The sequence below is a fragment of the Nothoprocta perdicaria genome, unplaced genomic scaffold (assembly GCF_003342845.1).
Source record: "Nothoprocta perdicaria isolate Ctin4 unplaced genomic scaffold, notPer1 scaffold_65, whole genome shotgun sequence".
NCBI lineage: Eukaryota > Metazoa > Chordata > Aves > Tinamiformes > Tinamidae > Nothoprocta > Nothoprocta perdicaria.
Window position 1 is genome coordinate 889245 of NW_020455921.1, and position 27947 is coordinate 917191.

At 39.4% G+C, this 27947-nt stretch overlaps 1 protein-coding gene across 1 annotated transcript in view; it reads left to right on the plus strand.

The window, feature by feature from the left end:
* Positions 1–27947, plus strand: part of TOX (thymocyte selection associated high mobility group box) — a 213356-nt gene that overhangs the window by 86985 nt on the left and 98424 nt on the right. Inside the window, exon 2 of the mRNA XM_026050092.1 lies at positions 22784–22849. Within this exon, the coding sequence (XP_025905877.1) occupies positions 22784–22849 (66 nt within the window). The remainder of the gene's footprint in view (positions 1–22783; positions 22850–27947) is intronic.

Here is a 27947-nt window from a genome sequence, read left to right on the forward strand (position 1 = left end):
GAAGATAATCCAGACTTTTAAACTTCCATTCAATCTTAAACTGATTCCTTCAGGCTTGAGCATTATTGCAAAGTAGTATTTAATATTGCCCACTGTKCTGGAGGCTTAGAAGGAGCACTATATTTACAGCTCCACTAGGAACATTGTTATTTATTTTTTGAATAAAGTTATTTGGAGTGATTGTCATTGGTGGTGATGTGGGCAGACAAAAGACAGTTTTCTTTTCATTGACTCTGTTAACCCTACAGGCTCCAAACAGTAGAGATGTTGTTTTGATCGGTAAATTGAGTAAATTTGACATGGAAATGAAAACAGAAAAGAATATATAACTAGCATTTTTAGTGGATCTATATATAGTGGATCTGTATATATACACACTACACTGCATATATGTATTAGCTCTTTATAGACTGTATTCTTAAAAAATAAGGTTTTTCTAATTTATAGCCAGTTCCCTGCTTAACAACATCTGTAAGCTTTTGAATAGAGTTAATAGTATAAATCTGTGACAGAAGTGGATGGTGGTAAAATGCATGATCCTGCCTAAACTTGACAATGTTGAAATCAGTAAGTTGAAACCAAATGTTATAAACAGAACTCTTGGAAGAGTAAATCTGTCTTGATTTCTTACTTTTTATGAGTTAGCAGTTACATCACAAATGTTTTTCTTCATATACTTGTCAGTATAATTTCCTAGTGAATTTAACTTATTTCCCCTTCTCTTCAGYGCTTAACTATAAATTCTCCCTGTCTCCGGTGGTTCAAGTTTAGTTTCTTGTGCCGTTCCTTTTGTCTGAACAGACTGCTTTTACACAGTATACCAGTGTCTACACTGGTTGAATTTTCTTCCCTGGAAAATCTGGCTGATCTCTTTTCCATTCGAGGCCATATTTGAAGTCCATAGAAGCAAATGTGGGAGTCTTTCCAATCATTTAGCATATGCACAAGATGCAGATATATTTTCTTCTCACTGCTGCAGCAYTGAACAGATTCATGATCTAAGACTACCCTGGTAGCATTTGGCAGCAGATTTGAACACTTCTTGCTAARAAAAAAAAAAATGTTAAAATATTTTTGTAGATTGGTTGATCCAGATCTAAGGGGCTTTGTCTGCAATCATGCCAACAAAGTTATGCTTGACAAAGTTAGAAATGGCTTTTCTTCCATTTCAGCCAATGTTACAGCTTCAAACGCAAGAGGTAACGGAGCTCTTGTCAGCTATGATCTGCAAAATAAATTACTGGTAAGTGAAGTGAAGCAGAAAGACTCAGGGGCCATTTTGGAGTCAGCTGTCAAAGGGCATGATGCCAGCTGCTCTGCYGGAGCTGTTATTATTCCTTTGTTCGAGAGACAACCCTTGACGTTGTCAAGTCTCTCTGGTCTTTGCTCTGTCTTTAGTATTCCTCTTTTTGAGAGTACTGCTTAGCAGTTTCTGGTTTAACTTAAGAGAATGCAGGACTTARAAGCCTGAAGTTGGCCTAAATCTCAGGCTTGTGTGAGGACCCATTTGAGGTGACACCGGCATCTTCTTTTAGTTTCCTAAAATACCCATGGGGATTCATATAGAATGGGCAGCAATATGTCTGAAAGTGTGACATACTCATGACAGGGCCTTGCCTGCCTTGCCTGGACAGTCAATGTGGGACCGTAAAGGGGGACATCCACAGGAAATTTCCAAGTTAAACCTTTTGTGTAACTTGCTCTTTCTCTGGGTGCGACTGTTTTCCTATTTTTGTTTGCTGGGCTTCTGCTGCYCTGCCTTTAAAATGACACGTTACAATCTCTCAGTGTGTTGTTTTGACTCACTAGTTAAACACTTGTCTGTCCAGGTTTAATTAACCAACCTTTATTCTCAAACATCAGCTATATTCTGTAYCGTACTCTACAGATGGTCCTAAAAATTAACAGAGTTGGTAAATAATGACATTTTACACACTACGAACATTAAAATAAAAACACAATTTATTTTTGTGTTGATTTGGCTTCTTCTTTGGATAATTTGCTGTCATAGAGCTTTAAAAACACATTTAAAAATAATTCTTCCCCAGACCACTCAAACCGGCAGTTGATTTTGTATCATTACATGATTTGCATAATCCATGTTCACACAATGAAATCAAAAATATGACCAAGAATGGAATTTCCATATTTTTTACTGACTGACTGGTAGTAATATTTCTCTCTTTAGAAAGAAGGAGCAGAGGGGCATTTTAAAGCAACTAGAAGCAGATGCATAGCAGTGTAACTCAACAAAGGACCAGTACTGCTACTGAAATATTTAAACTGTTGATGTATATCCAATGAATTTTCTGTAGAATATTTGCCATCTCCTAATTTATCCTTAAATTTAAAGGGCACTTATATTTATGATGGAGTATCTAAACTGCRTTAGTGCTGATCCATGGCAACAGTCCAAACCAAAATTGACCAGAGCAAGACTATGGCTTTCATACAGTACCTCAGAGAGGAAATAGGAAAGAATATTTTCTCCTGGTTGTTTCTAAAAGAGACTTTTTATAGTTCTTGTTCCCTACCAGAACATTGGCTCTTTTGATGCGTTTTTTTTAAATTATGTACCTTGTAGATCCGAAAATACTCAGCTGTTCACTTCTGCTGTCTTGTGAATAATAAGAGATCCTATACAGTTGTAATTAGTATGGATTATATCTGCATTGTGCAAGTGCACACAGTAGTGTTCATTTTACATTTTGTTACTGTAGCTAAATGACATATAAATCATACATCTCCACTGCACTTACATTTTTGGGGTGTTTTTCTTTAGGAAGAGTTTTAAAGAGAATTCAAAGCTAATGATATGTTGTTGTGGGGAACTCTCCTACCACATTGGAAATCTGCTCTTACAATATCAAACATATGGTAACATTGCACCATATGTTGGCTTTTATATTTAGTAAATGCATAAATATGATATAACCTTTATAAATTTTATTTTATTTTATTTTGCTGGATAAGACTTCATTTTCTAGTACAACTAAATGCAGTCCTACAGAAGTGTGTCATCTTAAATGGCTGATTTTCTCAAAAATCAGTAAAATTAATGCAATGCAAAAAAATATTTTTTCCTGTGATTTGTGTATGCATACACAGCAAGTGAGCATGTGCAGTGATGCAGGGAGTAGTGCAGCAGAGACTGCAAGCACTAAAATTTGTGCTTCATATATGTGTCTCTGTATTTATAGAATCTTAATACTGGATGACAGAGATTTACCTAAAGAATACAGTATATGAAAGCTCAGTTTGATGTCTTGTCTCCTGTTTTTTTGTATTCTTCTTTTTGAACTTTTGAATTCATTCAGGGAATTTAGCATTTTCCTTACTGTGACCCTCAGCATTAACTTTTTCCCAATCATGCATTTTATTTTCAAATTTTTTTCTCTTCCCCCTGCAGAAGTTATGTAGACCCTGTGGCCATGTCATGCTGGCCCATTTTCAGTACTGTATTCAGACTTGACTTTTTTTTTCAGTTTAATCTCCTCTTTACATGTGTTCTTGTGGAAAGCAGTTCAARGGAAATCCAAAACGTCATTTGCCCCATAATAAGGAATACATAGACAAGGGTAAAATTATTAAARATTTATTAAAAAGGATGGTTTAGAGATGTAAAGAAGAATAATCCCCACCGTAAAACCACACAATGATCCCTTACTGACTCACTTTACTAAACTTGTAGAGATGTCCCGAAGGACAAATGCTGCAACATATATCACAATTCCTGTTGCGCAATGTGAGATCTCCTTCTGACTTTTATTCAGCAAATAATAACTAGATTCGAAGAGGAAAAAATTCATCTCCTCTCTAACAAGCACTAACAAGCACTTCACAGTATTTAGCTAAAAATGACGAGTTATTTTTTGTCTCCTTTTTCAGTAACTGTCTGTGCAACAATTTCTAAGCTGTCTTCTGTTTTGAACTTTATTCTACCTAATGTGTACTTAACTACTCATTAGGCTCTTTTTCTTGAATAKTGAAACAAGTGTGGAATATCACAATGCAGATAGCTGGAGAAGACAGAGGATCCAAAGGGGAGTGGAMTGACCAAAACACACATCGTTTTTTGTAGCTTTTAGATTTGCACAGTGGTTTAAGAGGTAGCAAATAAACTTCAGACCATTTACGTTTGAGTGCAGTACTTCCTCATAATTAAACTAGGAAATTTTATTGCGGCTTATAGCTCAGAGACTGTAAAGTTGATCTTTAAATAGCTATTTGCTGCATGTTTGGTGTGAAATCACATAATGTCCAAATGAGTTTTCATTATAAAGAACATCTCACAACATTTTCCTTGAAGTTTTCATAAAACTATTATTTTCTCAGTTAACTAATTTTGCATGTTTTGGGGAGAAAGGGTCAACAAAGAACAATCAGTTATCTGGCATCACGCTGTTTTCCAGGAGGCATCCTCTCTTTCCTCATGATTTTCTGTGTGCTTTGAGGACTCTGAATGTGAGCTGGCGCAGACGAGTAGAAGCATGAGTGATGCTCTAACTATGGGTAAGCCTGTAGGGCTGTCAATGTATATCTGTTTCAYACGTGCAATTTGTGCATTCAGCAGGTTGCCCTTGCAGAACGTGATCCTGAAAATGTAGCAATTGGGGATGGGCTTCATTTTTTTTTCCCCCACTAGCAAAGATGGAAAATGGGTGATCTCAGTGAGATAGTCTGATTTTTTAAATGTATGTTTTCAAATCAGGGAGCACTGACAGTCAATAGATCTGCTGTATTTGCTATGGTAATTCTCAACTATCGACACAGAGTAGTAGTAGGCAGTAATGGTTGCTGCTCAGCCATGTTACTTAATTGTAACCACCTGAGAGGTTGAAATAATTTTATTTCTTGGATCAGGTGATACCGTTTTGATGTAACCCTTGCCTGTCACATTTTAGTTTACTTTCTCTCCTTAAATCAGCTGTTTTTACACGCCTTCAGTGAGGCACATCCACCAGCTTGAGCATCAGAGATGGATAGCCTGAGGTTGTCCTGCAGGTTTTCGTTTTATCATTGTGCTAGCACGGCGAGACATGCCAGGTACAAGCCGTAAAAGCAGGATTCCAGCATCTCCATCATACAATAAGCTCTTGTCAGCAAATAGATCCTGTGCACTGATACACTGCTTAAATTTGACAGAGAGCACAGATTCTGTAAATCAGGTTGTTTTCATTGATTATAGTCAACCCATGCATTACCCTTCCTTAAGACTCCTAAAATCACTTTCATAAATGGTAGTAGAACAAGAAACTGTTCAGTGAGGCTTTTTATGGTTTAATTCTTTGTTTGGGGATGAAATATTTTCACACATACAAATATTAAAGTGATGCTGAAATTATACTTTTTTTTTTTCTTCCTGCACTAAGCATTTGTTTACTATAACCCCTTGAAGGTTAATTTTCATTTACATTTTACAGGGAAATTCTGACAAGCAGCTTTGAAATGCATGTCATGTGTTATGCCAGCTGTATTAATTAGAACAGTGTTCTGGATAGGGTGAATTTTCTGAGTAGAAAAGAGAGATCCAAGTTTGAAGTATAAAGTGACTTACAATTGCTTTAGACTTATCATTGCAAAGGAAGTCTATGGAAAGTTATTTGCACTTGAGGGATTTTTGAAACTTTGTTCACTTTTCATCTGAATCTTCTGATTAGCTTTTTTGCTTTTGTAGTTAGACTTCTGTGCTTTACATTATTGTGAGTGTATTTTTTTTTTCTTTTCCCTTGAAAAATGAGACTCTCTTTCTGCTTGAGGAAGTAAGTGATTTACTCTGTTTTTGAGCTTCAGGGCCAATGCCTAATTTTCTTTTTATCGCATTCTTAGTACCATAGTAAGCAATTTCCTTTGGCTTCACTGAACAGAAATTCTTTGGATATCATAATTATAAACTATACATTATTACTTCCTACATTTATTTTTAGAGAAAGAGATTACAGCATGTAATTTTGGACTGTTTTTATTTTATTGTCTATGAGTTTATTAATGTTTGTATATGTAGAGATTTCAGCTGATAGACTATCAACTAAAAAAGGGCCAAACATTATATATATATTATATATAKAGAGAGAGAGGTGGATCAAGAATTGGCTGGATGGCAGAGCTCAGAGGGTGGTGATAAATGGGGCCGAGTCCAGTTGGAGGCCTGTGGCCAGTGGTGTCCCCCAGGGGTCAGTGCTGGGCCCCAGCGCTCTTCAGTTTGTTCATCAGTGACCTGGAGGAGGGCATGGAGTGCACCCTGAGCAAGTTTGCAGATGACACCAAGCTGGGTGGAGTGGCCGACACTSCRGAGGGCTGTGCTGCCATCCAGAGGGACCTGGACAGGCTGGAGAGTTGGRCAGAGAGGAACCTCATGAGGTTCAATAAGGACAAGTGCAGGGTCCTGCACCTGGGGAGGAATAACCCCAGGCATCAGTACAGATTAGGGGTCGACCTGCTGGAAAGCAGCTCCATGGAGAGGGACCTGGAAGTCCTGATTGACACCAAGTTAACCATGAGKCAGCAGTGCCCTCGTGGCCAAGAAGGCCAATGGGATCCTGGCTGCATCAGGAGGAGTGTTGCCAGCAGGTCAAGGGAGGTGATTCTGCCCCTCTCCTCAGCTCTGGTGAGGCCGCATCTGGAGTACTGTGTGCAGTTCTGGGCTCCCCAGTACAAGAGGGATATGGAGCTCCTAGAGAGGGCCAGAGAAGAGCAACCAAGATGATTAAGGGACTGGAATATCTCTCATATGAGGAGAGACTGAGTGAGTTGGGCCTGTTTGGCTTGGAGAAGAGAAGGCTGAGAGGCGATCTGATTAACATGTAAAAGTTCATAAAGGGAGAATGTAGGGAGGAAGGGGCCAAGCTCTTCTCATTGATGGCCAGTGACAGGACAAGGGGAAATGGGTATAAGTTGAAACACAGGAAGTTCTGTCTCCAGGTGAGGAGGAACTTATTTCCTGTGAGGGTGACAGAGCCCTGGAAGAGGCTGCCCAAGGAGGTTGTGGAGTCTCCTTCTCTGGAGGTCTTCAAGACCTGCCTGGATGCAGCCCTATGYCACATTCTCTGGGTATCCCTGCTTGAGCAGGAAGGTTGGACTASATGATCTCTAGAGGTCCCTTCCAACCCTGAACATTCTGTGATTCTGTAATATTGTGGAATTCAAAAGCACAGAGTAAAGTTGCCAAAGCAAAATTACCAGGATGCCTTAATCACACTTTTATTACCTCATACCTCACTCTAACAAAAATATTTTCRGTCAAGTCTTATATCAAGCAGATCAAGAGATCTCATAGCTTTTCTCATAAGTTTGGTACAGATTATCTTGTAGTTATTCAGGACTCAGGATTGTTTGGTACTGCAATACCATCATCTTTATCCATTGTATCTGCTATAACAGGGAAACTTCTTCCCTGAGGAAGTCCTGTGTGGGCAGATTTGCCCCTTGAAGCTCAGGCAGTGCTGGGAACACATCTGCCTCCTTCCCCCAGTCTAGCCCAGTCTGTATCACCTCCTGCTGCCAGCAAAAGTGTTCACATTTCCTTCCCTTGAGTGAACCTTTTCGTGCAGCAGGCAAAGCAGCCCCTGGACATCCTCAGTCGCTGCCCTGCTAAGCAGAGAAATGTGTTTTGCTGGTGCCCTGGCGATGCCTCAGTGATACCTTGTCATCTCCTCAGGGATGGAGAGCAGAGGGAAGTCATGCACACTTCACACTGCTTTTTCCCACTTCCCATTCACTTGGTGGTGTACAATGGTCAGAATGCATCTTTAGACATCTTAAATCTGCTACATTTGTCCTAATATCCCTTATAATTAGTGCAAAGAAAGTCCATTGAAGCAGTTCAGCTGACTTGTGGAAACCTGCTTCCATTGCCAGATTCTGCTTTGATACCTGTCCTGCCTCTCTTGAAACCTTTTCTTTTGCCACCCAGKCAAGCTACAATCTTCAGTACCTGCTTCTGTTTATCCCTATTGCACTCTTTTCTTTTTCTCTATGTTGTACTTTTGCCCTCCTCTGTTTGGTGAGTCCCGCCATAAATATGATGAGGGATTTAGGAAGTCATCCAGGTGACTCTCTGGGTCTGAGGAGCAGTTTCGCCTGGAAGTGTCGGGAGAACATTACTCTTCTGGTGTTGCCTTTCTTTAGACAAGGCACAGAAGTGGATTTTCAAAGGTACTCAGAGTTAGGCTTGTTACGCTCCCATTTAAATGTGTGGAGGAGATGGTAGTGGTGTGGGAAGGAAGGACTGTTCCCTGCAGTGAGACCAGTGAGTGAAATGAAATGGGGGTAGTCTAGAAATTGCACTTTTCACATAACTGAGGTATGATGATCATGCAGCAAAGGCACCACAAGCCTCTTTGGTCTGTCCAAATTATTTGTCAATGTGGCAAAGATATTTTTAAATTCCTGTCTTTTATACTGCACTGAGTACCAAGATATTGGTGAACAGCGTCCCTTTTCCACTATGGAGTGTTTCTTTTCCACTGTGGAAGTGGTTGTGTTTCAGTGGTAGGACTGTATTTCCCTTACTGAAGTGTATATTTCAGTATGAGGACCAAAATGTTCTGCTGCAAGAACCCTTCAAAGAGGCTGCTGGAGTCAAGTAGTTTTGAACACACAGATTAAGGGCAGAATTTGGGTCAATATTTGCACTTCGGAGTACTTGGGCATGAAAGACATCATAGTAGGTAAATATTATTTTTAATCTGAGTTAAATCCTGAAATCTGTACTTCAAATGTTTATAATTTCTCAGTTGAAGTAGATATACGCATGTGGAAAGATTTCATTGGACTAGATTTGCTTGCTTATTGATGACCCTATGTGAAATTAAGATGTTTTGTCATTTGTTTAGCTGAGCAAAAATTAGCAATGATCCCTCCCTCTTCCATCCTCCATGTTGCCTTGTTTCTGTGTTGAAAAGTTCCCAAAAAGGGAAATCAAGTTTGTTCATAGTAAAGAAGGAACAAAATTGTTGTTGCATAAGCCGGATGTAGACTTTCAACCCTTCCTAAKCACCAGTGCATCTCAGTAGTCAGATCTTATTACCAGAGTGATGTCCAGTGGTGGCATTACACACTGGGGATGGCAGTGGTTCTTTATGTACAACTTGCGTATTAGATAGATGAAGTTGATGTTGTCTACAGGAGAAGTGGAATATGCCATTTTCTCTCCTTCAGAGTGCTGATTAAAGAGGAAAGGTATAAATCTGTGTCCAGTTAATGGGAAAAAAAATGCCAAGCTATTTGCCAGCCTCTTTTCAGTGGTGGACAGTGATAAGACTAGAGGAAATGGCTTCAAACTGAAGCATCGGAAGTTCCACAGGAACTTAAGGAAGCATTTCTTCACTGTGAGGGTGACAAAGCACTGGAACAGGCTGCCCAGAGAGGTTGTGGAGTCTCCTTCTTTGGAGATCTTTAAAACCCGCTTGGATGCGGCTCTGTGTCACATGCTCTAGGTGACCCTGCGTGAGCAGGGGGGTTGGACTCGATGACCACTGAGGTCCCTTCCAACCTTGGACATTCTATGATTCTATTCTAGGCAGGGCAGTGTTGCTGTATGCTACCTCACCTTCCTTCTCTAAGGTATCATAGTTCTCAGAGTTTGGCTCAGACTGGTGACTTAACAGGAACTGCTAAGTCTACTAATACACAAAAAAAAAACACACAAATCTTTCGCTTTCTTTTCCAGTCTTCTTCTATCTTTACATATCTCTCCTTTTTACACTGTTTGCAGTGAGTATATCATTTATCGGTTAATAAGTTGTCTGACAAGATAGCCACTTTATACCTAATTGTTCAGTTTATTTATGTATTATTGATGAGGCCAGGCTTGAACTCTGCTTTCCTTAGAGGCTGCTTGATAAATCTGTTGGCTAATCCTATCTAAGACACTGAATTACCTGCTGTAGCATAATACATGACACTGCTTTGACTTTGTATTCTTAAAGGGAGCTGGTTATACATTTCCAATGAGCTGTATTTAACAGTAAGAAATAAAATCAGATACATAATTCACATTGCCCTCTGTGTTAATAAAAGATCTTCAGTGATGCACTGTAATGCATAAAATTCTGGTTCAGGTTTTAAATCAATGTTCTGACTATTTTGGCTTGTAATGTATGTATGTATGGCTCACATAGCTAAAAGAACTTCTGAACTGCAAAATCTTTATTATGAATAAAACTATTAGACATGTCAAAACAGTTATGTCGTGTATTACTAATATGATCTGAAAATATTGGAAAATTAATCACGTTATATTTTCCAAGGCAGTAGTTACTATTTCAAATGAGTGAATAAAACACCAAATTAATTTTCTATCAAAACRGCAGTCTAATCATAGCATATTTTTCTACTTGGTTATTATTTCTGAACTTTGACCTGTAGGTGCTGACATAAAGGAAGGTTGGGAGTATTACAAGAACTGCAGAGCACAGGAAGAAACAGTGATCCTGTATGACGAGCTATTTATGAATTTAACTATTAAGACCCAAACCATTACAAAACCCTGGAGTCTCTTAATACTTCACTTAGAAGAATATTACCAAAGGAATTGTTGCTGAAACCAAAAGAGACTACATGCTGAATGCATAAGCCCTTTAAAGACTTCTCTAAAAGGAAGGACAAAGTGAACTGCTAGCAATTGTACCTAAATGGAACTTAGTCTCCAGGACCTGATTCCTGGAGATTCTACTCAAGCTAGTCTTGTAATCAGTTGAATTATACCAATATAAACCCTGACCRGTTCCCTCATACAGGGCTCAGTGGTGAAAAGGTGTTTCATTCTGAATTGCATTCTAATGAAGGAGATTTTATTCCGTCTGCAAATACATGATTATTTCAAGTGGTGCTTCATGTGTTTTTTTACATGGAAGGGAAGGAGCTAACTGTGTTTTCTGGATAATGTTTATGCAGCAGTTGTGATATTGCTGCATATGGGCAAATCAGAGCATGACTTGCCTGTTTGATTTTCTCTGCTCCCTATTAGCTTTTATTGACCAAATAAAACCAGAATTAAAGTATTCTAGATTTGGAAAGTTTGGTTTGGAACTGGATTTAGCTGTGAGAAGAATATGTATTGTGAATATGTTCAGTAGAGATATAATCTTAAGTATGACCATTGAAGCTATAACTTCAGTGGACTGTTGCATAACTTTAAAASTGTTCATATGTATTTCAGTCTTCCACAGCAGTACAAAGAACATTCTAAACCAAAAATTATTCAAGTCACTTATTTCAGGTTTAATGCATACTCATTAAATGCTTTTAGGAAGATTATGACACTTATCATAGCAGATTTTATTAAATCAGAAGGATAATGTATTAATAATGCAGTGGCTTATACAAAGAGGTAAGAGAATATAATATGAGCACTAAAACAATAAGGCATATTTTCTGACATTAACATGGTAGAATATTTCCATTGATGAATAAAATGTAGAGTCTGATTAGGCTGTGAGATTGCTGAAGTTAATAACAATTATGGTACAATTGGGTAAAACGAGCAGTGGTTTATAGGGTGGTTTATATAACAGTTGTTACAACAGAGGTTGTTATAATTATGGCAAGGTTAGCAAATATTAAGCTTTGTTTCTTCAGTGCTCTGAATGTGCACTGTGTGAATTGGAGGATCATCCTCTTAACAAGCAGCACTTCATATTTTAAGGGGTTTGTTGTAACACTAGTGTCAAGATCTAGTTCTTGGTAGTCTAATGCCAGAGCCTCCCTTYGGTTGAGTGGAGGGAGATATCATAGAGCGGAGGGGCTTAACATAGGCCTTGAAAGCATAGATTACCTGTAGATAATGAACCTCCACACTAGTGCATGTGCTGAATGACTCTGTATGAGTGCATGGATCGTGCTGTGGCTCCAGTTTGGACTGTCAGCAAGGAACCTGCGCTGGAGCTTATTTCATGATAAGTAGATAAAATAAAGTACTCTTATCTTCTTTGTGTGTACCACCCTTTCAGGTGTAACAGAGCTTGGGCTATTCTGCACTCTGGAACTATTGGAGCATGTAAGGCTGGAAAACCTGAAGTGACATAGTCCTGTTAATTATCATTTGACAAAAACGTGATTACCAATTTTTCGAGTTCTTCCATAGGRAAAGCTTCTCAGGTCCAAGATAGGATTTCTGTTCAATATCAGAAAATCAGATAATGAAAAATAATAGCCTGGGAGTCAGAGCACTTAGTTCAATGAGAGAGAGATAAATCCAAGTCTATACCATGAAGTATTATTAGAAATTGTAACTGCCACACGAAGAGATACTGGAGTAATATCCTTTAGTCATTGGTTATGAGGCTCAATKGGTACCTCTGGTGTATGTGAGAATAGCAGGCTAGGAGTGAATCAGGGTTATCTACTGTGTGCTTAGTTTACCAGGTTGTTCTTGAAGAGTCTTTTCCATTTTTTCATCTAAAATTTTTAGATGAAAAAAAAGTTTATAATTCTTGAATAATTCTTGAAATATTTTGCTGATTTAAAAACCATACAGATCTGACTTGGGCTGAAACCCTTAGAGCTTAGACCTTCAGCATTTCAGCATTCAGTTCATGTTACCTGCCCATGGTAGCTGGCAACTTCCCAGCTAGCAACTTCACATGCTGCTGCTGTATAGGTCAGCAGAAGCTTTCAGAGGTTTCATTTGTTTCAGGAAAAATACAGAGTATGTTTTAAGTAATGTGTGTAGGGAAAAAGAACCTGATGCATACCCAGGCCAGTTAACTCTGCTGAATAGAAATATCAAGGAACAAGCTGAATGCRTGAAAACACACGTTTGTCCACAGCTAGTTACATCCGTACATTCATTTTGAATAGCACACRAGATGGTGAAAAGGACATCAGTAAAGCAGAACATACCCATGTGATTACAAATGAGGAAATGTTTGGAGCAAAACAAGTTGTCAGGGAAGGTTAAAGGATTTGAGATAGCCACTTCAAGAAGACGGCAGGATATCTGTCTTTAAATGTGTTCAGGAGTGTTATTAAAAGCTGGGAGCCATTAGTCTCCATAGACTAGATGGACTGAAAAAGGTCTAAAGATAAAACAGTAAAGCCAATGAACAGTTTGAACTGAAAGGGGAAAATGTGTGGAAACATCATTGCTGGAATTGTATACAGGGCAGGACTTGACAATAAGCCTTCAAGGCTGCTCTGTGCAAACTGTTGTTATCCAGGGTTTGGAAGTGACTGTCCAAGGAGCTTCCTTCCAGCTCCTGCGAATGTCTCATCCTGATATGCACAACCTCTTGGAAAGGCACTGGGCACAGTGCTAATACTGCTAGATTTAGGTAACTTCTGCTATCTGACTTGCTATGAGAAATCCACAACAGAAATAGATTCAGAGTTTTTTTTTTGTTTTGTTTTGTTTTTTTAAATGGGAGAGAGAAGGAGATCGAATACTTGTCATCTTTAACAGATTCTGGTAAAAGGCTGAGGCACAACCCTAACTTAATATTTTACTTCTTTTTACCTTCAAAACTAAGAAAGATAGAAGTAAATTTACATGCACATATGCTTCCTTCTTTGTTAAAAGAAAAAATATCAACTGTATAAATGAAATTCTASGGTAGTCTGTCTAAAGAAAAATGGCTGTGAGTGCCACTTCACAAATAGAAACAAAAGATGAAAAATGCCGTGGAATAACTTAGTCATTGAATCATCTRTAGTCTTGAAGGTCAAATTTTATCTGAGGTGTAGAGATCCAACTTGAATTTTTTTGACAACTAATAAGTGTTTCATTACATTGAGAGTACATCTTAATTAAAGTCAATAAGATGAAAAAGGTGATTGCAAAAAAAAAGGAAAGTAAAGCACTTTTCTGCTGCTTTTGGGTATTATTTTGAACATTTCTAACTACTTCTGCTCCTTGGATGTCGTGTTTTAAAACAGAATACTCAAAACCTTTCCTGCATTGCAGTGTCAGCATATCTCAGTGTGACCCATATGCCCTGCTAGTGAAGAAATAAGTCAAGGCTTCATGCCTTGCCAAGCTTTGAATCCTTCTTGAAGCTCTAAACATAGTAACTAATGTTTCACATTCACCGTTTGAACATGCATGGGGCTTAGTCTTRTTGTTTGATGCAGAAATGAAAATTAACTTGTATAATACTGCATTAAAATAATCATGTTGAAACGAGATTAGTTCCTCATGTGCCTGAGTAATTGAGAGTAGAAGTAGGGTTGTCCACATGGCTACCATTGTAACAGTTTTGGTAAACTGCGATTGTACATCAGCCCTAAAACGCCTTTGTCACTTGAGAGATGTCAGTGTATCACTAGGTTATTGCAATTATGAACTTGTATTATAACCCATTGCGCATCTGAACTAGTTGCACTCAACAGGATATCAGACTGCTAAATAATATGGTTTACCAGAAATTAAAGGTGATTTGTCTCATTTAAGTTTGGCACATGATTGTTGACTATTTTATGGTTCCTGTACATTTCTGAGCTCTTGGGCTCTATCTCAACACAGATTTGAATGAGTGCTTGATATTGAACACTGATCCCATAATCTTACCTGCTTCAGGAGGTTAATTCTAATGCTTAGAATCAGGCATGTGCTTAGGTGACCTGTTGTGCTGGACTAGAACATGTAAGTTCTTACATGATCTTCTTGAACTTTTAACATTAAAATTCTGTCTATGCCATCACGTTTTTTCCCCCCTAATCCTTTTAAGCAAGAGGCATAGAAATAGATAGACGAGATCTTCCAGTCACCTGGTGATTGTTCCCTTTGATTTACTTCTCAAGGTTACCTGCACCGCTACAGGATTTTTAGTGTAGTGGTGTTGTTTTGCAGTTATCCTTGGGATAGATACATATTTATACATGTATGTGTGTATATATGTATATGTATGTATATACTGTATATACCCCATTTCCTCTGTAAGTAATACAGTAGGTCAAACCCTGTCCATGAGTCTCTGCACCCTGCTCCCACTGTMGCCATGCAAGGGAGAGGTTTGGTGCTGTTTGTGCAAACCTCATTCACTGAGGTCTGCAAAGTCAGACACAGGGGGTCTGCATGTGAATGCACAAAATGTGATTTTTCTTTTGTCATCTGCTTGCTCTCCATAGATAATTTTTATTAAGCTTTTCTTTTTTTTTTTTTTCTTTTTCTTTTTTCGGTTTTGTTTTTTTTCCATACAATCTCCCATTTAAATGAACACTGACTAAAAATGACTCTGGATCTAAAAGCAGAAAGGAGCCTTGATACCCTGTGATTCTTCGTGATCCAGTTCCCATTCAAGTGGCAATGTCAAAACTCCCTGGGCCTTCCATGATGCAGGAACCCGRTCAGGTCATGAACCTGGCCAGGTGTATTGAAGTTGGCAAATATTACAAATCGACCAGACTAAACAAATTTTCTCAGCTGCTGTGGGCAGAAAAGGGAAGCCCTAGTCTTTAGCTGTTCAGACCTTTCCACCTTATCACCCGCTTTGCCCAGTGGGTGGCTACATCTATAATGTGGCGTGGATTGAGTAAAGTAATAACAAAAGCATTGACCACTTTGATCTCGGTATGTTTATTTAATGAGCACTCGCTATGGAAGGGAGAGTTGAGCACAGGAGTCCAGGGTGTTATTTTTTTTAATTTCCTTTAACACTCAAGGTTAAAAGGAGCAGGAGCCCAGCCGAGGGAGCTCAAAGTGCGCCTCAGCCTTCTCGCCCTGTGCCATTTAAACACGCACAAAGGGCACTTACGTGGTCCCCGCACTCCCTTGGGCTGTCTTTGATCCCGCGTGCCCTGCGTGGACGGTGCCACGTTCGCCGCCGCGTGAAGCACTCGGCTCGGCGCGGCGTGCAGGCCGACCGCGGCGAGGCACGGGCGCCCTGCGGCAGGCAGAGCGCTCCCCTTCACCTCCCCGCCGCCGCCACATTAACCTCCACTAAGCGCCGTGAAGGGGGAGAAATAAAGTCGCGCTAGTGCCATCACTCAGGTTTTAACTACCAGTGTGTGTTCGGACAGTCAGCAGGTCGGCCACCTAGTATGTTTTATCTGTGGGAAATGAGACAAAAAAAAAAAAAAAAAAAAAGTGTAATTTCAGGAGAATCAAGCGGAGTGTTTTCAAAATGTGTCTGCTCTGAAGGCCAGACTGTGGAGAAGGCCTGGGGCAGTGTTAGTCCATACATGTCCTACATGCATATATGAAGCCCTGTGTACATTGATGGGGGCCCTGTGAGCTCCACAGGTATCCGAGTTCCCTGGGGGTAGGGGGCAGAGCCTCATTGCTGTTTCTGGCGCTGCCTGGCACAGTTTCTCTGGGAAGCAGCATCCTCAGTCCGGGCTTGCAGCCTCCCACTTGGCTCCTCCATGGCAGCCAGTCTCAACTCCACTGAGGTGCAGGGAACACAGAGCACTTCCTCTTATTTTATTAGGCCTCTAAGCTGGGCCTCTGTGTGACCCCTTTGGTCTCTTGAGGAAGGCAGATACTTCTGGCCCTTGCGCAGCGGCAGGAGGAGCCCAGGTAGCAACATGCCCAATCCATGAATCACGTTCCTAGTTTAGGCTTTTCAGATGATGTACAAGAAATACAATGTATTGTTGTATACAATGTATTTCTTGTACAAGAAAAAGACAGGTTTCATAAAGGTTTTTCCTCATACTTTATCCATGAGAACCTGTTACAGAATTAAAATGAGGAATGGTAATAATCTTGAGAGACATCAACTCCTTTCAAGTTCATGAAGGGAGAATGCAGGGAAGAAGGGGACAAGCTCTTCTCATTGGTGACCAACGATAGGATGAGGGGTAATGGGCATAAGCTGGAGCACAGGAAGTTCCKTGTCCAGGTGAGGAGGAACTTCTTTCCTGTGAGGGTGACAGAGCAGTGGAACAGGCTGCCCAGGGAGGTTGTGGAGTCTCCTTCTCTGGAGGTCTTCAAAACCCGCCTGGATGCCACCGTGTGTCACATGCTCTGGGTGTGCCTGGTTGAGCGGGAAGGTTGGACTAGATGATCTCTAGAGGTCCCTTCCAACCTTGAATATTCTGTGATTCTGATTCTTTCTAATGCTTGATATGTCGCCCTTGCTGTGAGCTGGAGAGCCCTGAGAGTTGCAGGTAGGACAGGGCTGCTCCAAGCCCTGCTAATATGCAGCAATCCCCTTCCTTGGTCCATGGAGGGGAATCCTAGTTTTTGGAAAACCACTCTCTTCCTTTTTGCCATGTGCTCCATTCAGGCATTCCTACCCAACCTCACCAGCTTCCAGGACTTCCCTCTTTTGAAAAACAGTCCTGGAAGGAGGGAGGGTGGCAGAACAGGCACAATGGAAGTTGATAGGACTGCATCTCCGGCAAGGTGTCAAGCCCTTTCTCAGGAAGGATGCCCGCCTCGAATGCATTGCAAGAACRTGTTGTGGGCAAATTTAAGCCTGTGTTCAGTACAGAATACAAAATGGAGTTCCGGAGACAAAATGGAGCTGCAGTTGAATATAGACAATTCAGAGTCTGCCACCCTGCCTTGGAAATCCTCTTTTTTTTTTTTTTTTTTTTTTTTTTTTTTTTTTCCCAGTTAAAAACTGTATTCAAGAGAGATTTTTTCCATTGTGTAATACTGTTTACAGAACATCTCTGTTTTTATCTTTAACAGTTGCCATAACAAGATCAACTGTTTCTTTAGCCTGGCCATTTGATGATTTATGTCATATCTCATCATTATTTTAGTCTCATTTCAGCAGCTCTGGGTAAAATAAAACATTACTCTGTTTGTCATCAAGYAACCTGAAACAATGTCCACTCCTGGCATTTGGTTTAATGTGGACAAAATTACCTACTTTTAATGCTCTTTAGGATTAGTGGCTTTTAGGTAATGTAAGTTACAAATAATATCTATAAGCTGCAAGCCCTAAGATGATGTATAAATCACTAGAAATAAGTAATCTTTTTATACAATATTATTCCATTTTCTTAAAATAAAACACAATGAAATGTGCTGGAGTTGTGTCAAAGCAAGTTAAACCAGTAAAAAGGTGCAGCTACAGTTTAGATTTAAATCTAACTTCAAGTTCCAGTCTAAGGTTGGAGAAATTTATATTTGGTTCATGTGATTAACAACGCAGGGTTTGAAGATCTGCAGCATACTTTGAAAAAATTGAGATGATGGGCCCATGTGCTTTTACTCAACAGTGGAACCYACGAAATGCAGCAGCACTCAACAATTTGATGATCTCCTCCCCTTTTTTTTTTTCTCCTTTAATCCCTCTCCATTTCAGGACATCTCTGCTGAGATACAGTTGTTCACAAAACGGTGTCCCAAGTTGCACCCTGCCCCACACCTTTTTGGATTCAAAAACCATTGCTGTAGTGTACATCATGCTACTCTGCCTGCACAGCTTTTGGCCAAGATTTAGATCATATTGTGCTGCTTTTCATCATGGACTAGGAACAGTTGAGGTCAGCGTCAGCTCAAGGATCTTTGTGCTTGATTCTTTTTTTCCTCTTAGCAAATATAACTATGCTTGCAAAATTTAGGGTCCATGTGTGTATACAAAGGGAGGGCAAATAAGAAATCCTCTCAGAAGATGAAAACTGTGGATAAAAAAGAAAAAAATGTGGGAAAAAATGCACTCTTTCTTCTCTCAGTAATAGCAAAGAAGCATGGGACAGTGAGGACTCTGAGCCAGAGATAAACAGACGGATGAAAATTCATTCTCACTGTAATCCAGATAGTACAGGTGACAGCAATGAAGACAGAGTGGCTTGGCATAAAGAAAGGTGGCTCATGGTGGGGGCACGATACATAGCTGAACCTATGCATCTTTATGGCAGTTGCCATCTGAACTAGCTACATAGCTAACACGGCTATGCCTGTACATTTACAATCTCAGCGTATATACGTATGTACAGCTATCATTTCCAATTATCCCCTGTAGCTTCCACCTTTTCCCTTTTTTTTTTTCTGCCCTGTTGCACCTTTCTTCTTGCCTCCCCAAACCTCCTGTATACAGGCTGTAATGAAGCTTCCTTGAGGTGGGGTCACCATGGAAAATGTTGCTCTGTATTGTGTCTGTGCAGCCGGATTATAATGTTTTTGTGACACAGTCCATGCAGGTACATATATGTACATATATAAAAATATATGAAAATGTCAGTTTCATAATGAGAAAAAAAAACCCTGCATACATATATATATATGTATATATATATGTACATTTATATATGTACATATATAAAAATATAAAGAATGAATAAGAAATATATAGTGTTTGTAAGCTTTGCTACTTCATAATTATCTCTATAAATGCCGGCAGAGTTTGCTGCAGTCTAAGTAAGAAAGTGAAAAGAGGCTTCCTAGGCATAAGTACATCATATTACTTAGATGTCATGCTGCACTACTGGGTGACAAAAACAAACTTCAGATCTTTCAGGGGGCCCATGGTGATTAAACAGCTGTGCCACCCTGGATATTTGCAGAATTCTGTTGCAGCTCTTGGATCAGTAACAGTGAGGCAGTGTGCTTGTGTAACCATCATATTCCTAACTTATATAAGTAATTATAACTTCTATTTTATAGCAAAACTTAGGTATTTTGTGCATGTGGTTTGCTGAAAGATAAAACTTGTTTGAAAAGGGTTACCCCACAATGGAAATTCTAATCAGCCATGCCATGATGTTGCMTATATGTTTTATTTATAATAATCATTTAAATAATGTAATGCAGCTCTGAATATATATTAAAAACAGCTCCCTGTTACATATCTTTTCATATTAGAGTGCAGTCATATTCTTAGTTTCCTCTAACCCAAACTTCTCATGCAGTTGCACTTTAATATGAAAAGAAATGTTGTCAAGAGTAGTTATTATCACACATCAGAATATTGTATTAGCATTCACTTTTAATAGATTAAAATGAAAGATTTTGAAATCTGCCCTTAATGATACTGAAGGATTTTGGAGACACATTGAGAAAGCCTTAGATGAAATGTCATATGATATATATGCATCATATATAGATCCATAAAAGCCAGTTCAGTTAACTGCCTTCCTTCGTGTTTCATCTGTTCTGTTTGGATGAATCACCCACAGCTTGTGTGATGCTTGTGCATCTTCACAGTTTGTTTGCTTGCCGTCAAGCACAGTAATTGTCAGGGAAGTTTAGGAACTATAAGGTTCTTGCAGATCTAGGATGGTAAGTAATATGAGACAATTTTGGAGGAATAGAGTCTAACCTGGAAGACAGTTCTTATGTTTGGAAGGGTCTTGGGGTCATATCTGCTGTCTGTTGACTCATTGTCTAGCCTTGGATAAATTGCTTGGACAGGTAGCTGACTGTGTAAGTCAGCTTACTCACAAAGCTGCATTCAAGTTGGCTATTCTGGAGGAGAGCTGTTGAGAGATGTTAYACTGCAGAGCATGCATGTTACAAAGTAGCATATAAAAAGGTGAAAAGATTTGACACTAGAGASAACATTGATTTCTTGGGCTTAGGGGTTTGTTTCGCAAAAAGTTGCTACACATAGGGAAAAAGGAGGTCATAAAAGCACCTCAAATGAGGACTTTTGAGCTGGTCAAATTGTTGGCGTTTTCTCTCTGTTTATTGTGTCAGTGTGGGAATGTTRCTTTTGCTGGGACGTGGCTATAATGCTTGGTGTTAGTGGTTCTGAACTGCTTTTTTGATATTGAGGATTTATGTACTCTCTTGGGAGGGCATTTACATAGGACCTTAAAGAAATGCTTTTCTGAATGCAAATTTGGTGATTGAGACAACTTTGAGCTTGGGAGCAAGGACAGGTAACCAAACATCCAAAAGAGACAATTATCATGAAGATTATCATTAAGATTCTTTTCTCAAGCCACAGTGTAAGGGTTATAGGAAGGCAGAGATTTGAGCTATAACAATCTTTGTAATATAATATAGCAAATGTATGAATTCAATGAGGAAAATTCAGAATGGTTGGCATCTTGCTATCAGACATCTTTCCTGGGGTTAAGTATCAAGATAGTTTTAGGCCTTCTCTAGAACAAACTAAGTTGAACTCCTCTAGGCCTTATACTGGGGTGTAACACTGGGTTCCAAACATAGCGTATGAAATCTCTCTTCAGAATTTCATCTGCCCATTTAAGTAGCCTTGACTCTCTTTCTGGTTTGCAAGCAATCCTGAGAATTTTTCTCCAAACTCTACTTTGAATGGTAAAATCCAAATATTTCCATGTCAGAACATGAGAAGAGCAGTTTTAAACTGGGGACAGAAGAATCTTCATTCCTTGTTTTTGAACACTAATCCAAATAGCCCTTTTCTATCAAACTTTGGGAAAATTACACATGCTTTATCAGGTCTGTGCCTGTGGCATAATCCTATCTTTCCCATAAAAGCAGGAATTCTGACAGATAGTCTGTGACTGTCTATTAAATAACTCTGGCTATGAAAGGCAAACCATCGACTGGTGYGCCAGGAGCTGGCACGTGTTCGTTTTTACAGCTCCTGTTGCAGGCTCCTAGCCTCTGGCAGAGGGAGAGGAAGAGCAGCTGGAGGCCAAAACCTTTTCAGCTGCCTCAGCAAAAATTAGAGGAGCTGTGCGCCGAAGCCACAGTTTGACTTGGTTCACCTTGGTCTTGCTGAATACACTGCACCTTGTAGGTAGGTTCAGGAAAGCTAGGTTTAGGAAAGCTTGTCCTGGACCCGGAAACGTTTGTGGGCCTTTCACTGCCACCATCTGCAGAAACGGCGTGGGCTTCAGCAATGGGGATTTTAAAAAGCCCGCTGCATGTTCAGAAATAATGGCTCATTTCCAAAATATGTCACTTTAAGCATTCCCCGAAGGGGTCAGGTGAAAGTTATTTCAAACAGACCTCCTAGCAGCTGGAAATGGTTGGTTGATGCATAGAGGGTGGGCATTCCTGCTGCTGCTCAGGTCTATCGGAAAGGCTTGAAATGATTTTCGCTGCCTCCTGACTAGGGACCAGGACTGTATGTTCCTCTAGTGGCGCTGACATTTGAGTGATCATGGCAAAAGTTCTGTAGTCAYGTTTTGCAGATTACATAAGAAAGCAGTCGTTTTGTACTTTTTTGTGTGTGTTGATACAGGATGAAACTTCAATTCTGACATTTTTTCTCTATGTAGACCTTCAATTTATAATCAACTCCCTTCTTTTGCATTTCTGTTATTTCCGATGTTTGTGAGATGAGAAAAAGAAGAGTGTAGTTTGTATACAGGAATGGTATTTATAATTTACAGAAGAGTGTTTTTGCCATTCCAGTTACAAATGTTTACTTTATACACACATCAAGCAAACTCTCCTCTTAGCCCATACGGTCAGGAGGTATATACTCTTTCATACATTCAGATGCCTGAAAGCTGCCTGGAAATGTTTTTCCTAGTTTCTGGTACAGGAGCATTTCAATAGGAGGGGGTTTAATTTGTTTTGAAGTCTCAATTGTTCTGCTCGAAAGCTAAAGTTGGAATCCATTAAGATGCATTTTAGTGCTCTTCCCATCCTCATCTCCCTTTCCTCAGTGGCTGTGCAATTCACTTAGTACTTCATTACAACCAACAGCAATATGTATACATGGTGCACAAAATGAGCCATTTTGTTTTAAAACAGATTGCAGATGAAAGGAAACCATTCATTTCTTGCTTGCTAGCTGTAATTACTAGAGCGCTAATTACTCCAAATCACTGACATCCAGGGTCAATAAGGATGACAACAGGAAYATCAAAGACAAGATGCACACGCGCAATTACAAGTCTCTAAAACCAGGCTGTAATATTATTTTATGGCAACTGTTTTTTTTTTTTCAGTCAGTGCAGAAAAATGTTCAAGTTTGCTGAATGTTTACTATTATTTTGTTTGCAGTTTGACGGTGAGAACATGTATATGAGTATGACAGAGCCGAGCCAGGACTATGTGCCAGCCAGCCAGGTGGGTTAATTAATCTTCTCTGCCTTGTTTCAAATTGTAATTAAACAAATTCAAAGAGTTGCATTGCAAATGAGTGGCACTATCAGTAACTGCTGCAATCAAGAATAATCATAATTTATAAACAAAGCATTTAAGCCTTGTTTCCAGTTAATGAGATAGAGCTGATAAAACACCAGAGTTGGCGTTTGTTGAAAGATACTACCTTGTTTCCTCTCCAGAATGCAAGCAGCTGTTTTGCCAGCATGATCGTTCTTGAACAGTTGTTTTACCTTCAGGAAATAAAGTCTTTACAGGTGCAGGTTATTTGTTTATCTGACTGCAGACAAGTTAATCATTATAAGCTACACATGTCGCAAGTAGCCTTAATTATCACTCTTAGGCCAGTGGTAGTTGAAGGGTTGCATTTTTAATGTTAGTCCTAGGCTGAGGAACCCTGCCAGTGCTACACCACTAGCAGGGTTGTGGTGTTGACTCAGGCTTTGGTAGCTTGCAACCCAAAATGCTTAATGTGGTCTCCTTTCTTTATAGGTGTTCCCCAGTCCTTCCCCTCTTGGGGAGACTTATTTATTAAATTATGACATTAGATCTTTCCAAAAAAATCTTTCCTCTTCCTACCTGATTCCTAAATTATTGTAGATTTCTCTGGCTGATAGATTTTTAAGACTTCTTGAAAAGCACGTGCATTTTAAGAAAATGTTACTGAGCCTTGTAAAGCTGTAGTTATGTTTGGGGAAAGAATTTTAATTTCTTTCACATGTTTCTGTCAGCTCAATTCCATGTTAGTAAGTGATGGTGGTGCAGGTCAATTAGATTATCTTGTGTCATAGAAATTGCCATAAATGATCAGATTTGTGGTGTGGGTAGTGCAGTTTCTCAGTCCCAGCAGCGGCCAGTCTGACATTCCTCTTTCTGACAGGACCAATGGGATTATGTGAAGATCTCTCATTAGGTGGGAAATGAGTTTGCATGCATGCATGGTAATTGTATGCAGATGAGGTGGATGTAATTTAGGAATCAACAGCTTTGGAAACCGATAATTCATTCAAAGCTAAATGTCTTCATAAAGTCAGATTTTTATATAGTCATGATTATCTAATTAATTATAATATATATTGTATAACACAGGTTCATTTGGGGGCGGGGAAGAAAGAATTTATTCTTTAAGGACTGTTCATGCAAGATRATGGATATTGTTCAATCAGGAAGGCCATCTTTAAATAATGTTCCACTATGTTTCGTCCTGGTCTTCCGATTAAGTTATTCTGAAATACCTTTAGAGACCAACTGTACTTTGCATTTAGGATTTGTGTGTGATTTAACTTATTCAGCTAAGAATCCTCCAGTTCCAGAGGTAGTTTAGAATAGAACTGTTTGATTAAAAAATGAAAAATTATATTATTAATTTCTCTCTAACCATTAATCCAAAAACTGTACTGACAAGTTTTAGTATTACTATTAGATTAAAGCAGCCTAGTATCATCTCATTTATGCCTTAAGGGTTTTGAAGAGCAAGGGCTAATTGAATTTGTTTGAAACAGTAGAAATACAAACTCTGTGAATGATTGCTGTTATAAGGCAGCTGCTACCTTTCAGAGAATCATTATGTCTGTCTTAAATAGTTTTGAATAAAGAATTGCAAATCCACATTATACATCAGAATTATTTTTCTTCTGTTGATATTTTTGTACTGTGTGTGCATGTAGTTTAAATAATTTAAATGGCATATTGAAAAATTAAGAATATAGGTTTTAATCTTTTATGTGGTTTCTATATGTGCTAACAAGACCCAGATCCTGGGAGATATTTGCGCATCTAAGACTCACTGATTTCAATGCATGCAAGATGCTTAAAGTACCTTTAACAGATCTGGGCCTAGATATTTTAAGTGCAAATGATTTTGTCTTCAAGGAAAAAATCTATCAGATATGACATTTCTAAGTTCAAAGATGGTAGAAAACTCTGAACTGTTACTAAGAGCTGGAACCAGCAAAGAACTTCCACACTTAAAAGCTGGTTGAGGCAAAGCCTAGCTCTTCTTTCCCTGGATCCTGGGTGGAATTCAAAACCCAGCTGTGGGCGTCAAAACTGTTTCTCTAATGCTGGGGGACACTTATGGTAAAAGCTGGTTTAACAGACAGCCACAGTATTTTGGGTCATTACAAACACAGAAAAGAGCTGGTTGGAYGAAGGCAGAGAACTTTCCTCCTCTGGGTTGGTAGGAAGTGGAGCTATGTGGGTCTCGTAGCCTCAGGTGCCAGTTTGAGAGAAGCTGTACCCTCCTTGCCGTTGCTGTCACCATGTTTCTTGGTGCTGGAAAAGCCTTAAACCATTTCAGTGGTTTGTTAAGTGAATATGCATGAAAACCCATAAGTCCTTAAAAAGGAAGACCAAAAAAATATTACCCAAACCTCAAACTGCACCACTATCTTACTGTGGACCTGCCAGTCAAAGGAATAAAAGGAATACGGGAGAGAGGGTGTGCTGCAAATCTTACCTCTCCCTTGGTTAGGTAACTACCTAACCTGGTGGCTGCAGTTCCTTAAGAGGTGAGCAGCTCTCCACTGACAATGCTGATTAGTTCTTTACTGGCTGTAATGAAGCCAGAATTGCTGTCTCAGATATAAACAGTGGTCACCAAAAATAGGCAAACTGGCTACTGTTTGGACACTGCTTGTTCTGCTTCTTGGAGCTGGATCGTTCTACAAGAAGAACACAAGAGTCACCACCTTAGAGGCAGAGTRTGTAAGACTATGTGTAAGACTATGTATGTCCATACTGGGGCGGGAGAAGAAGAGAAAAGAATATTCTGGGCCCAGGGCCAGATAGTCCTCTACTTGTTCATTTTTCACTCTTACTGAGTGTAAAACAAGTAATTCTGAAGGAAAAAAAAAAAAAAAAGAGAGAGAGAGACTATGTGTAAGACTATGTATGTCCATACTGGGGCGGGAGAAGAAGAGAAAAGAATATTCTGGGCCCAGGGCCAGATAGTCCTCTACTTGTTCATTTTTCACTCTTACTGAGTGTAAAACAAGTAATTCTGAAGGAAAAAAAAAAAAAAAAAGAGAGAGAGAGAAAATGTTTTCTCCAAGGAAAAGTTAGAGAGAAGATGCTGACTTGGTCAGACATGAGCATCATTTCCAGATTTCAGAGTCTGACCCAAGTTAGCTGGGAGGCTGGTGGGTGATTGGGAGACTGGGCCATAGTAGACAACATCAGGGGTTTCCAGGAAGGGGTTTTCAGGATTATATGACTATACAGCATGATTTGGGGGGCAAATGCCTGCTGATGTGTTCCTTCCCCTGGATCTGGCCCTGAAAAGTTAGCTTTGCTTGTTTTGCCTTTTCTCTAACTTTTCCTTAGAGTCCAACATTTCAAGAAATTTAAGGGCTGTGAAATATCATGTGGTGCAGAAAAAATGAGATATCAAAAATACTTCAGTTGGTCTCAAAACTGAACTTCCCATTTCAGTTCTTTGTGTTTACAGAAAAGCGTTCATGTTCAGAAAAACATCACCTTATATTATTCTAAGGGTTTTAATCAACTTACCCCTTTAGGCTAACGCAAATAAAAGCTCAGACACTGAACATGAAAAATAGAGGTTTGTTCCTTTTTCTATATAACATCAAACATCTGCATAGCTTGGTAATCCAAGACAAGTTGCCTCACAGCATCCCTCAACAATTATCATTTCTGTTCAGTTTTCAAATCAGTACATGCTTTGGGACTTATAGACCAAGTTGCTAAGTAGCAACATATGGCTCAGTACTGTTCCTGTGATGTTGCTGCAAGCAAATAGCATAATTCTATACTTGAAATGATTTTTTGCAAAAAGCCAGTGCTGGAATTGAGCCAGAAGTGTAAGTATACACTAAAAATTAATGATATTCTTTTAGACTGTCCCAAAAGGCTGTTTGGCAATGTTGTCTCTATGTACGTTTTATATATACATGTAAGTACTGTCTTTTTGGTTAAGATATATGTAGTACAGTACTATGCASTCCAGGAGCCTCCTAAATGAGTTATGCCAGATGTATTAACAAACATGCATAGTAAAACTATGTGACATTTTCACTACTAATTGTACTTCAATCTGAAAATATTTGTCATTTTAGAATGAAACTATGCCAAGTGCTCTGCATTTCAAATTCTCACAAATATATTGTTTTCTTCTCACACCTCTAATTGAAATCTTAGAGACAAATTGTTCTTCATGCAATTCCTTCTCCTGTAATTTGTGGGCCACGTATAGCACAGTGTAAAATTATATTGTTTATTTTACATTTCTTCCTAGTCACAGTACAGAATGTAATTCAGGACTCTGTTGCACAGAGCCTTGGCACTRTTTTAGCTTTTCTGAGGCCTGGTAAATATCAAAGGTGATGAATCCAGCTCCCAGACCCTCTGGGTGCTCTGAAGGCAAGGGCTGGAGCTGGTGATTTGGAGCAGCACCTACATTGCCTCAGTAGACAGTTACTTGAGGTGGAGAGGAATACTGGTTGCACAGAGAAGATGCTTTTCTCTCTTCCGTAGGACGTTTTTCTCCTTTCCAGAGGTATGTCAGTGACAACTGTGGTATATACATATCCATTCCCCTTTAATACAGTGGTGACCATGAGTATTGAGACTGTTTGGTGCTGTTCAGCTCCAGAATAAAATGAGCTAGGGTGACGTACTCATTCAGAGAGATTTTTCACCATATCGGTCCCCTTGCCTATTGTAGCCATGTTCCCATGACTATAGATTTGTCCTTAACCTATTTCATGTTTATATTCAAATAAATGTTACATATCAGATGCCCTCTGTTGCTATGTATTGGTCATTTCTGGAGAGCAGACTAGAATTTTGGGGTTCTCTATTGCATTCACACTGCAAGATAGGACTTTTCTTGCAAATGGGCCRTATTCCACATATTCGTTACTGGACCATGGCCTTTAGTACACAAATACACAGAAGGGGGACCACTGCTCCCTACTCCATTTCTCCAAAGTAGCCTGTAGATATCGTTTCCCTCCCCACCTTTCCCTCTCCCCCCCACAAAGAAAGTTTAAATATCATCAGGAAGAGGAAAACAAACCRGGTTTTGATATCCTGAATGAGC